A 13,169-nucleotide genomic window follows, 5' to 3' on the forward strand; every position below is an offset into this window, starting at 1 on the left:
AAATCTAATTTGAGTCAAAGCACCCCCTTGGAATTAAAAAAAAAAAAAAGACACTTCTTTATTTATTAATTTTTTTATGTCACTGAAAACCTTCTCTCGTTCAACCTGTCCATAAACTACTATAGTTGCCCTCTGTGCTGCTTGTACGCAGGCATCCTGGTCGGCGTTTCACTGGAGCTGAGCTTTAAACAGTGGAAGCAGTTCAGCTTTTTGTCTTATCCAGGGGGGGTCAAAGTGGTAATTGCATTTTCCTGCCAAATATTTGCTGTAAATCCCCGTGTTTTTTTTTTTTTTTTTATGGCTTGTCTGAAGCTCCCGTTGTTCCCGAGCTGCTCTCGCACAAAATGAAATACTCATTATAAGGCTCACTGCTGAACTTCGGCGTGCCTTCATTTCTCATCAAAAAAGAAAATAACTTTCGGCGTTTTTTTTTCCATGTTGCAATACGGCCACGAGGTTTATACGCGCTTAAATCATACCGGATTTAAAGTAAAAGATCCCAGAGTGGTGGTACAAATTAACATTTTGGTACCCGTACAGTAAACCCTTGTAGCAATTTTATGGCTGCCTGTATCATTATGTACAGTATGTTGCGTGAGGCAAGACTTGAAAGGCAATATTTACCAAGAATGTGGTGTATTATGAAGGATGTGTGTGTGCACGGCTGAACATAAATCATAATAAGCTTTTTGTTCTCACTCAAGGACCTCCTGTGTGATTTCCTCCGGAGGAATAGGGAAGGATCATGTTATATGCAGAAAGAATATGGTTGCAATTTACCTTTTACTGCCTGAATTTATTTACGATTATGTGAAGAAAAAAAATATATATATATATATTGTTTTAATTTACATGCAACGACTATAAATACATTCGCTCGTCGTGAACATGAAAACAGCTGGGTAGTTTCACACAGATCAGTTTGACTTCCTGTTATTGACACTCTGCTGACAAATAGAACACAAATGCAGTCGCATACTTTATATCGCAAATGGAAATAGAAATGATTAAAACATTGTGTATTGATCGGTCTGTTCTAATATTATATTGGAGCTTTCCGTGTGGCATGTTCCCCCAGTGCGCGGAAAGTCTTCCCACAGTACAAAATCCTCTCTTTGAGATTAAGCGATGACTCTAAATTACCCAGAGGAGTGATTCTGACTTTGTGTGCATGTCTATCTCTGGGGGTGTTGGAAGTTTGTGACAGGGGGCCTCATCCTCCTGCTGCCCTTTAAAAATCCCTGCTTTGCTGCTGGAGGGAGTTCATGAAAACACATTAAAAGTCTTTCTACTCTATCAGAGAAGTATAAGATGTAGATTTAAATTCCCTGTCCAATATTAGTTAATTCACTAGATACAAACATTGGTTGTAATCTTTAAATCTTTTCTTTCTTTAGCTGATGCCTATTATTTATCTTTCTGTCGAGTCATCAATGAAAGGGTAAAGTGAACAGTGGTAATACTTCATGGTGACCTCACTCAAAGTGTTTCACTCCTCCCAGTCTGCTCATAAAATGTTTTCAATTGACCATTATAGCGAACACACACACATACATACATACATAAGCATGGACTTATAGCTAAAATAAAAACTCATCACACACTACAGAGGAATGCCTGACCTCACGTACCCAACACCTCGGATGGATATATGGAAAACGAGCCTTTTAAACTCATGCTGGAGCCTGGAGGCAATTTACCTGCGGGAGCAACATGTCCCACTTAATATCCTAATTTCCATCATTACGTCCCTGTGTGAGGACTGCATCCAAATTCCTCAGAATGTATGGATCAACAAACATATTTAATGAGTCGAGCTCACAAAGAGCAGAAGGTTGCAGCTCTACTATATTTTATGATATTTCAATTCAGTTGTATTCACAGTGCCAAATAAAACACAGTCGTCTCAAGGCAACTACATAATTGTGTCCTTTATAGACACACATTTATAATGAATGAAAGGGCACTATGTACAATATGAAAATAACAATTGTTCTATATGCCAACAATTTAATCCGATACTCAACCTTTCTAATCTGCATTTTTGTAGACGATAAGTTTATGCTTTAACAGAACTTTATTGTGATTTTAAAATTGAAAATGACAATAAAGGCTCCTTCTGTCCTTTTACGTATAGTAAAGAAAATGTCACTAATACTTTTCTAAGCTGTCTTAGAGTCTGAGAGAAGAGTATTTTGTACTTTAACTGGAATAATTTATTAACAACAGTCAGTACTTTCACTTGTGCAGCCGTACAAAATTATGTTCTGTGATTGGGTGCGAAGCAGGATGGAAATAGTCCCAGTGATTTGACCTGTTGGTTTGTGAAACAGGCTTTATGTAATTTATCCCAAGTCAAAAAGTAACTGGTACTCTCAAAAGAAGAAAAAAAAAGACATAAGAAATAATTTAATGATGAAATCCTGAATCCTGCAGTTAAAGTGAAAAACCTCATAGTATTTAGATTCAGTGAGTTTGACAGAAAATCTGATGAATATGGAGATTTTGATGTTAAAGATGGGTGTCCATGGTGTTGGTCAATAGCAGGAGCAACTTCATCAGTCACAGATCCTTCCTGTGGCAACAAGACTTTATAACTCCTCCCTGTAAATCGTGTTTGCTGTGTTTTGCTATTCACTTCATCATTTCTAAGTCACGAGTCACTGTACATATTGATATTTAATAGTATTAATCATTTAGTTATATCCTGTCTTATTTGGTATTTACCGTTCTTTTATATTTACTCCGTGTGGAGCAAAGATTTACCAGAATTTCCCTCAGGGATTTATAAACTAGTTCTATTCTTTTCTAACTTTGCAGGTTTCAGTGTCGTCTTCTGACAAAGTAAGAACTTGATGAGTCAAAGAGCATCTGATAATCTATCAACACCTCGTATTTTTACCCAAGTAACTTTAACCAACTTTAGTTTGAGTCGTCCTAAAGATCGTTCCTCCTTTCATGACCACTGATCACTAAAGGGTCAAAGCGGATTAATCATTCACAAGCTCGGGCAATCTAAGACACGGAGAGGGAACTTTTCTTTCTTTTTTTATATGAGCACTTAGGCGCTGGTAATTGATTCCACATTAAGCCAAACTAACGCAGCCTGCTTGCGCTCGGAGAGATATCAGTGCGACGCTTCACGAGCGCACCGACCCTCAGCTGACTGCAGCTGCGCCGGCACGAGACACACGCGACGGCAGGACGCCTCCAGGTCTGCTCAAACATCTGAAACTCCCAACTCAAGTCTGCCATAACACGTCTGCTCCATGTCCACGGCGCTGGAAGCGGAGAAAGTTGTAATCTGTGTGTGTGCGCTTTTTTTTTTCCCCCAGGATTTTTTTGTTTTGTTTTGTTTGTTTCGTTTCCAAGACGCGGAGGAAATCATGAGCAGCACGAAGCCGCGCGGGATCCTCCGGGAAGCCTCCCATCAGATCATCGCCGGTGGATCCGCGGGTGAGTCTGAATAATTGAACTTTGACTTTTCTATGTAAAAAAAAAAAAAAAAAAAAAGGAAACAACTTCAGTCACGTTACGCAACAATTCGGACTGTGTGCTCGCGGCTAAATCGATGCAACATGGCTCCGTGTTGCACAAGCGTGAAGTGGCGCCTCTCCCGAGGTTTTTCTCCAGCAGAGCAGCCTCTGGGCGCTTTCTGCTTGTTCGCGCACATTCGTGACAAGTCGAAAAGTAATCACAGTCCCCAGGATCTCCGGTTTTTGCGGCCAAAGAACCGTGCATGTGCGTCCAAGAGAGTTCTCCCCTTCCACATGTGCCGGACGTCAACACTGACGTCAGCTTGGCGCATGCGCACCGCAGTTAACTCGTTGTCCAAGGCCCCGTGTGGAGATTCTCGTTTTGTCTGCTTTCCTGCTCTTTCGCGCAAGAAAAAAATGTGTTGAGTCATCCTGCTTTCAAGTGGATCCTCGGATATTTGTTGTTGTTTGCAGTAGTTTATTTACAAAATGTCAAATTATGCATAAAGTGCTACACAAATAAAATCGCCACTCTTTACAAATCCACAAACCAGCTGAGGTGTGTTATGCCACATTCAACCTGTTTTTCTTTAGTTGTTATAAACAACAAACAAATGGTTTTAAGCCTAAATCTAACAAAAGCATTTTCATGGTAAATCTAACCACAACAAAACCCCAAACATTTTAGTTATTTCTATCTTGTTTTATAATTCTCATTATCTTCGTTTTCTAGAGAATACCATTGAAACACAAAATGATCTTATATTTCTTAAAATACAAGGAGACTTCAAATGTGAAAAGCTGCATGTAGGAAATTACATTTTTGGACACCTTTTAAACAGTCAAGTAAAAAAAAAGCAATCACCTATATCAGTTTGTCTAATTGAATGTCTAATATTTCAAAAAGTAACTGATATAAAATGAATAAAGAAGCTTATAGAATCATGCTACAAAATAAAAATGAAGAGAGGGGAAAAAAACCCCACCATCCTTGTAACAATTTTTGCCGAAACCCTAAAATTGCTCTGCCTTTGACGGATTATCTCGACAAAGGAGAAGCACTCACGAACACAGATTTAGTCACGTTTGTGAACAATATTTGAGAGAATTAGGCCTTTTAGGGACGTAGAAAAAGTCCTAGATCTTTGAGTTCAGCTCATGAAAAATGGGAGCAAAACAAAAGTGTTTGGTTTATAAATTAGTGCAGTGTACTTAAACTGTACGTGTGTTTATGTACTTAATGTACAGTGAAGCTTACCTGTGTAGATTAAGTGAATATCATTGTTTTCCTTTTTTTTTTTTTTTTTTTTTTAAATGATCATAGACACTTGATTAGATACACTGACACAGTCTAATGTGATTTAGTGTTACAATGTATCCATATATTGTATCCTTAAAAAGGTTATCACGCTCAGTCTTTGGAACGTAGTACTTTAATTGTTGCATATATGACCAATATCCAACCTCCAAACACAATCTTGGTTCTCTAACCCCTCCCCCAACGTGACTCTTCTTTTATCATCCGAGAAATGTATTAATATGCTCATTCCAGAGGTTTGTTGTGGTATTATGTTAATGTCTCCCCGATATCCTCGTCATCCATTCTCAAGTATTTTATAACTGTAGATTGTTGAAAGTTCAGACCTGGGATGAGCAGGGTATATTTCCCTTGGCGTCCCCCCCCCCCCCCCCAATATTCAAAGTATGTGTGACTGTTTGTCTTTCTGTATTTGCGGTCTGATGTTCTGGGTGTGTCCTGCCGTCTTCAGATGTCACCTGAGCTGTGCTCCTGCACACACTAAACAAACCAGTTAGTGGAGATGTACATTCAGTAAACTGTCGACAACAAAATATAGATTGAGAGAGGCTGACTGTTCTTATCGCTTGTATAAACCACCTTAATGTAGCTGTCTGACTCGTTTGTGGAGGAGATGGTTTTCTCTTTTAGTTATCTAGAATAATATACATCCTTTGTCTGTTATCTTGTCGCCGAATTACCAGCAAGCAATAATGAACAGTGTTGATCCCACACATCTGTTAGTGCCTTCTTTATTTTAAACCAGTGTTACTTAAGCTTATCCAAGCTGCCAGAAGGCAAATGGCACAAAACGGTTTCTTCCATCCGTCCGTTCATCTCCTTTATCGAACTCCAGGGGGCTGGAGCCCCTCCCAGCTGGGTTAAAACACCCCTGAAAACCAGGACAGTCAGACACACACACACACACACACACACACACACACACACACACACACACACACACACACACACACACACACACACACACACACACACACACACACACACACACACACACACACAGAGTGTGTGCTCACTGACAGAAAGACCATGCAAACGCCACACCATGGCCCGTGGCTCCAAACATGATGAACTGCCTGCGGGTTCAAACAGGAAGTCCTCGGAGGTGAATCATCTTGACTGTTTGCTCTTTGTTAGCAGTTCCTCCACCACAGAACACACTGTTCTCACTGAAGCCTTGATAATTCATTTGATTTGACAGACATTTTTTCCAACTTATCATTGCCAGAGCAAAGAGAGGGAGCGACAAACGACTCCTGACTTGTTGTAAAACTTCCCGATAGTTTCCGTCCAAGTTTGGATGTTGTGTTGACTCGTAGTAGGTCGCACAACGTGTGTTCACACGCACAAGAACTGAGAGCTTTCCAGAAAAATTTATATATATATATATATATATATATATTTTAATGCTTCCTGATTATTTAAACGTTTGTACGAGAATGTGTATTTCTATTATTTAGTTGATGAAACACAAAGTTTAACCAGCAAATATTACGTGGATTCCCGCCTGAACATTTTGACGAATGTCAACGGCTTCAAAAATAATGTGAAGCACAGAATCTGTCGTTTTCCCGTTACATAACCCATTCAAATAAATCCACGTTTGGAAAACGGGTGTTAAGAACTTGAAGTGTATTTATTCAAACCCCTTAATTATATTTCTCCATTATTGATCAACAAGAACATGTTTCACAATATTGACACGTTGACCAGATCACAATGATTCTAGATTTTCACTTTACTGCCCCCTGATGCACGTGGAAATCCTGTTTTTAACTTATTTGAATATATAATGTCCAACATCTGAGTGTGCGTGAGTTTAAAAAGTTTACGAATATTACTTTTGTAAAACACACTAGTAAATCGGTCATATGTAAAGCAAAACAAAAAGAAGTTTGTAGATACTTTGTTGTAATGCTGAACACCAAAGATTGTTGTTGGTTTTTTTATTTTTATAAACTCGGGGAAAATATGGTGCGTTCTTGCAAATGGAAACTTCGGCGATGGGGAATTCCCACTTCTGAGCTGTAAGCACTGACATGACAGCAAGAAACTACGAGTCAGCCTCCAAAAAAACGTATATTTAATAGAAATATGAGTATCTGAAGATGTCTGGTCTGACATTGGTTATCCAAACGATACAGGAAATGGCACAGATTTAGGTTTTGCATGTAGTTACTGTTGTATTTATCGAGACGTCGCCTCCATGAGCTGTGAATAGGTGACAAACAAGCTGAGAGAAGATGGACAATCGCTGCACAAACACTGGCCAGAGCCAGAACAACTGTTTTGAATGTCCTGAAGACGACGAGGGCAGTGGCCGGTTGCAAATAAGTGACAGATGTGGAACGTGAATTAAAAAAAACAACAGTTTGAGGACAGAACCACTGAAAAGAGCGTAAAACATCAACCTCCAGAGAGCGGGGGTGAAGGTATCGCCGTCGACGGTTCACAGAAGACCTCTTGGACACAAGTACAGGCGCTTGACCAGAAGATGCAAACCAGAGCAGGAAGTCCAGAGACAAACTCTGATACACTGATGACAGGAAGAAGAACCTTTACCAGTACCAAACGTACCAAACACCGGAGGTACTGTCACGGCTCAGGCTTGTGCGGCTTCGATGTCGTCGTCGATGGCGACAGCAGCACAGTGAACCCAGACGTCCGGAGAAGCATTTTTGATGCTTCGGATCAGGGATGTCAAACATGAGGCGCGTGGACCAGAACCGGCCCGGCTGCAATCTGACCCGTCAAACCACCAGGCAGTTTCTAAAAATGTCAAAGGAAACGTTCATTTTTAACAAGAGCAGAGGCTGGCGACCTGATTCCACTGTGTTTTCATCTGCACAAGTTAATGTATTATACTGGTGGCTATTGTCCGTAGATCTTGCACTCCAGTAATCATTTACAGAATTAAAAGCTGTTTTTTTTCCCCGCATATTTAGAAAAAAAAGAAAATCTCATTACGTTTTATTATCACTAATGAAGGTACAATAATCATTGCAGAGTTTTCTTTTCTTTCTAAAACATTCATATGTTTTCATGATGTCTCATAGTTTCACCAACTTCTCATTAAGAGATTAAGCGTAGATAAGAAGATTCTCCCGTGAGGTTTCTTTGCTCTTACTGAATTTATACACTTGGTGGGAAGAAGTGCAGATTGGATGAGTATGGCGTCGGGTTTTTGTCTCCTTTCAAAACAACATCTGCAAACAGTAAGGACGACGGAACGCTTTCCTCATGTTGGCCGTTGTTGACGTGCTTAAACAGTCGATTGCTCTTCAGCTAAATCATCTGGCATCAGGGTTTCCCAGCAGACAAATCACACGATGGCTTTTAAAGTACTTTTAGGCTTCAAGTATGTCGGAAGGTGCAGAGCTGCTGTCTCTCACTGAGCTGAGTCTCCGCTGCAGCACGGTGGAAAGCTCTGGTTGTTTTATAGCCGTTACTATTTCAACCAAAGTCCCATCTGGTGCAGGAACAGATAACCCAGTCTAGGTAACATTAACCAGTAGCGTTGGTGTCGGTGAGGCTCCGTCAGCCTTAAACAAACATTAACTTACTTGTGTAAGAGCTGTCTGTGTCTTACACGTCAACTCGGCTCTTTTTGTTCCTGCTTCTTTTCGTGGTGTTTCACTGGCATGAGACGAAATTATGCAAATATGTTTAAAATCTTACATGGAATAAGTAGTAACTACCTCTTTTTGAGGAGATGATGGGTAATGTAATTTATTATTCATTTTTTCCATAATTGTAGTTTTGGTAATAAACCGTTTTAAATGCCCTGCGTTTGGCAGGAAAGTGCCAGTAACTGATTGTTATTTTGAAACTAATAGCAGTAGTAACTATTGATATTTCTGTGAAATCAATAACTGGAATCTGTGTTCAGACAGAAGAAGAGCTGCCGTCTCTTTCTGTCCTGCGACCCTGAATAAACCCTCCAGAGCTTTTAGTTTGTTGCTGAAACGAGAACAGAGCTCGTCTACGATCAATTCTAGAGCTGGAAGGTGGCGCAGTGTTCATGATTCACTGTGTGTGTGTGTGTGTGTGTGTGTGTGTGTGTGTGTGTGTGTGTGTGTGTGTGTGTGTGTGTGTGTGTGTGTGTGTGTGTGTGTGTGTGTGTGTGTGTGTGTGTGTGTGTGTGTGTGTGTGTGTGTGTGTGTGTGTGTGTGTGTGTGTGTGTGTGTGTGTGTGTGTGTGTGTGTGTGTGTGTGTGTGTGTGTGTGTGTGTGTGTGTGTGTGTGTGTGTGTGTGTGTGTGTGTGTGTGTGTGTATTCAATTCAGTTGAGATTTCTAAAAGAACAGAAACCTGTTTTACCTCCGGTATGAGACCGTTATTCTTTCTGTTGTGTGTTGATGTTCCTGGCTTAATGTTATTATCCTGTTACAGTTCATGTTGCAAGATTTTCACTAATCCTCCTCTTGCAGTATGTAATTGAATTTAACAGTAAACCACCTCCCACCCCACCCCAAACATCATATAATGTCAGAGACAGCTTGTGCTTGTATCAAACTGTTGCTTTGTGTTCGCAAACTGAGAACATTTACCTCTCTCTCCCCCCCCCCCCCAGCACATTGCTCACTTTTTTGTTGTTGTTGACAATGTCACTTAATTATAAGTTCATTTGGCTGTGAGTCAGTACAGGTGATGTGGAGATTTAGAAAAAGGAAGGTGCCTCATATACTATTGCCGCCTGTCTTTTGCTTCTGACCCCTCACAAGCCCCCCGAGACCGACAACCGGCTGTCATCAGCCTCCGATCCTGAAGCCGAGGGGCTCTCGTCTGTCCCTCCCCGAGGACGACGGCATTATACACGAGCAGAATGACCTCAGTGTTCCTCCTCACGTCCACCTCTCTAACCTGATCCCTTTCTGTTTGACTCACCGTTAACAAGGATAGAGGGAGAGACCAGCGATGATTTATGTACAGCCCGGTCACAGGGCTTAAGTCAATTGTGATTTAAGTGGGGAGAGCCGCGTTTGGAGCTCCGTCGTGTAATCTGATCGTGGTTTTTCTTTTTTATTCTGCGCTGGAAGAAGCTATTTTACACCCTTTTGAGAAGTCGATGCGCGCTGGACTCCATTTTCTTTATCTCTGATAACACTGACACTTTTCCTTGACTGGATTGGCTGAGGGATGGATGCTGATTTTTGGGGGAATTTTACAGTTTTCTTTGCTGGTTTTGCCCACAAAACACAATCAGCAAGAATTACGTCGTTCCAGTTTTTCAGTTGGAAGTTTTTCCTTCTCGGCGATTCTTGACTGTGCATGTCAAAACCCCTCCAACATGGAACAGGATCGTTTTGGCTCAGAAAAGGGAAGAAGTGAACTCTGTACTGCACATTTCCATCCGTATTTTCATCCTTTTGTTGATTTTTATAACGCCTTTGGCCCCATGAGAATTCACCGACATGAGCCATTAGGTGGTTGGTTTTTTTAGATGTAAAACCTTCAGTTTATACAGTTGCACTGTCTTTAAATTAAATCACTACAGCGAGACCAAGCAGAATCCAAATGCATGTTTTCTGGGGAGGAGAATCGTGCAAACTCCACATAGAAAGGCCTCTGAATCCAACCTGGATCCCTTCTCACTGAGTGTCTAAAGTACTTTCCATCTGGGCTGTAAAAATCAACTCCATTTAACGAAAATCTCTATAAAACTGCATTTATCACTGCTTAACCCAGGTGTGTTAAACATGAGGCCCGTGGGCCAAAACCGGCCCACGAGAGGCTCCAGTCCAGCCCACGAAACCACCAAGCGAATTGTAATAATTTCAAAGAAAACATAGATTTTTATTTTTTATTTTTTTAAACAAATTTCTTAAGAGTAGCGGACACAACACATATCTATGATGCTTCCTTGTTGTTCAAAGCCGTGCTGTCGGAGTGAGTTTGTACAAACATGCATAAAGCAACACCTATAGGATACATTTTTTGGGACATTTCGCTGTAGATTGAACCAGAATGTTTCATTAACACTGGTTTTATGTTGAGATTGTAGTTATTTTCTGTCGTGATTGTTTGGTTGAGTGGAAATAGATGTTTTCATCACGTATACTCTGCGACAAAGAACAACTTTAAAGTTTAATATTTAAAGGTTATTATGGCACTATTTTACCGGTCCAGGCAACTCAAAATTAACTTGGGCTGTATGTTGCCCCCCGAACTAAAATGTGTTCAACACCGCCGCCTTAAGCGCTTTTGATTGGATGCAATCTGTATTTTGTTGGTTCATGTATGTAACAAACACAATAACAATCTTCAACACATTAATCTGAACATATCAAATAGATTTTTTTCACAATGTTCTGCATTCACCCTGATAATTTACAGTAAACTTTTTTTTTTAGTTTCCAAACCTCCTGTGCAAGTTTTATGTTGTAGTTTAATTCTATATTTCAACGCCTATTAATATTCTGTCCACGAGGGGGCGGTATCTGCACGTCCAATGTGATTTCAAAGGACGTCGCTGCGTTTCAATAGTTTGGTTTCAGTCATTGCACTTGGAGAAGGGAGGTGATATGATGTATAAGTGCAATGTCAAGATTTGGTAGTTAATGTGTAATAATTTTAAAAAAGGTATTTCATAGGAAAACATTAAATTAGTTTCTTTGTTTAAAAAGAATGAGCATAAAAAGTGAATAAACTTAAGAATAGAAAAAGAAAATCTCTCCAGTTACATGGTCATTGCTGTAATGTTTTCTCTTAGTCCTTTATTTCCTCGGTAGGTGCTTTTTTTTCTTCTTTTTTTTAAACTCCATGAGTAAATCGATCCGTCTCCCGTAAATGGACTGTGACGACATGAGACAGACGCCCTGCGTGTGATTACTGCAGCTCTCCATCCAGACTGTCAGAGCCTCCATCAGGCTGCGCCGCACACCCTTTGATTCAATTGCTTTTAAACGGTGAACCTGAAATCAGTCGAGGAAGAACAAATAAAGCCACTTATACCAAATGAATGAGAGGAAGAAAAGAGGGGTAATTAAATAAATAGTGTGTGTGCGTGTGTGTGTGTGTGTGTGTGTGGGGGGGGTTATCCATTGACAGACACTGCAGTTAGCAATGAGACATTTCTTTCCCTCCTCGGTTCCTGAGTGGTTGCACCAATCACAGCCGAATTAGGCCTAATATTTATTTCCAGAAACAATTGTACATGTTTCAGCAGAGCTTTGATTGAACTCCCGGCGGACATGTTGTAGACAGATGTTTAGGTGACCTCATGTTTGAAGTAATGTTGATTCTGGATGGGGGCGCTTCTTGGCCGGTTCCTCTAAATCAGCTCCCTCTGCCGCCCGTCTCTCCTGTGCGGTTGCTCACCTCCCTCATATTCGGCGTGTGCTTTGGCAGGCAGTGACTAACACCCATTTCCATCTTTCTCAGCTCCATCCTTGACGGACAGCTGTCCACGCATGGGGTGGATGGCTTGGTTAAAATGAGCCGTGGTGGTGCTGAGTGACGGCTACTTAGCTGGACACACGTGTCTTTTGTTCTCTTTATATCTTTCTTAGAAAAAAGGACAGGAGTTATCATCACTGAATCTTGTCCCATCAGGCTTTGAGATTTGTTCCCCATCAGGTGGATGAGTTTGTTGATGGATGTGATATGACCTTTATTTATAATTTGGGATGGGAAAAGTTTAAAACGGACCAAAATCAGAAGTATTCCATGATTTACAGCGAGATTCCTGTAAGAGGTTATAAAATCCTGTTGATGCATCTCATACAATTTTCAGTGCTACAGTCCTATGTGATCTATTATTTGCAAAACAAGTTGTTGAACATGTCACCAAATTGTCACTTGTTTTATGGATTAAATATGGGTCACAATGATTCACATTTGATCAGATTTAAAAAAAATAAAATAAATTTCAAATAAATAAATGCATCAATCAGGTGCTTTTCCAAGCAAACACGTGTTCACGTCAGTATATATGTGGAGTTTATTGCAGAAGTGTAACGCTTTATTATTTATACAAATTACACAAAAATAATAATCTCACAAGCGGCACTTATTTCAATACGTTGCACAACTATTTTGCCATGCATCCTGTGATTAACATGAAGTTTATTATTGTTTGGTAAAAAAAACAGGAAGAGCAGTTCCCAATTGGTCACTTGCCCAATAAATCGGAGACTTTTCATCCTCATGTTTCCTCTTGCTGCAGGGTGTGCAGTAACCCCTCATTTAATATGGGGAGATTACAACACGCTGATCAAACCTAAAACAAACACAGGAGATTTATTATCTCAGTCGGCTAATTACCGTCCTTCGAATGTGAGTGATCACAGTGTCATTAGACATTAGCGGAACAGGCATGAGGCAGAGCATTTTCAGTAAGTTGAATTTGTCATTTAAAGAAGACGAATTATATTGA

General features: G+C 40.3%; 1 protein-coding gene across 1 annotated transcript in view; it reads left to right on the forward strand.

Moving 5' to 3' along the window:
- The first annotated feature begins 2,622 nt into the window (after window positions 1–2,622).
- slc25a21 (solute carrier family 25 member 21) overlaps window positions 2,623–13,169 on the forward strand; it is a 95,307-nt gene continuing 84,760 nt past the window's right edge. Inside the window, exons 1-2 of the mRNA XM_080480502.1 lie at window positions 2,623–3,214; window positions 3,336–3,456. Of these exons, the coding sequence (XP_080336628.1) occupies window positions 3,387–3,456 (70 nt within the window). The 5' untranslated portion in view covers window positions 2,623–3,214; window positions 3,336–3,386. The remainder of the gene's footprint in view (window positions 3,215–3,335; window positions 3,457–13,169) is intronic.

The sequence above is a fragment of the Lipophrys pholis genome (assembly GCF_963383615.2).
Source record: "Lipophrys pholis genome assembly, chromosome: 14".
NCBI lineage: Eukaryota > Metazoa > Chordata > Actinopteri > Blenniiformes > Blenniidae > Lipophrys > Lipophrys pholis.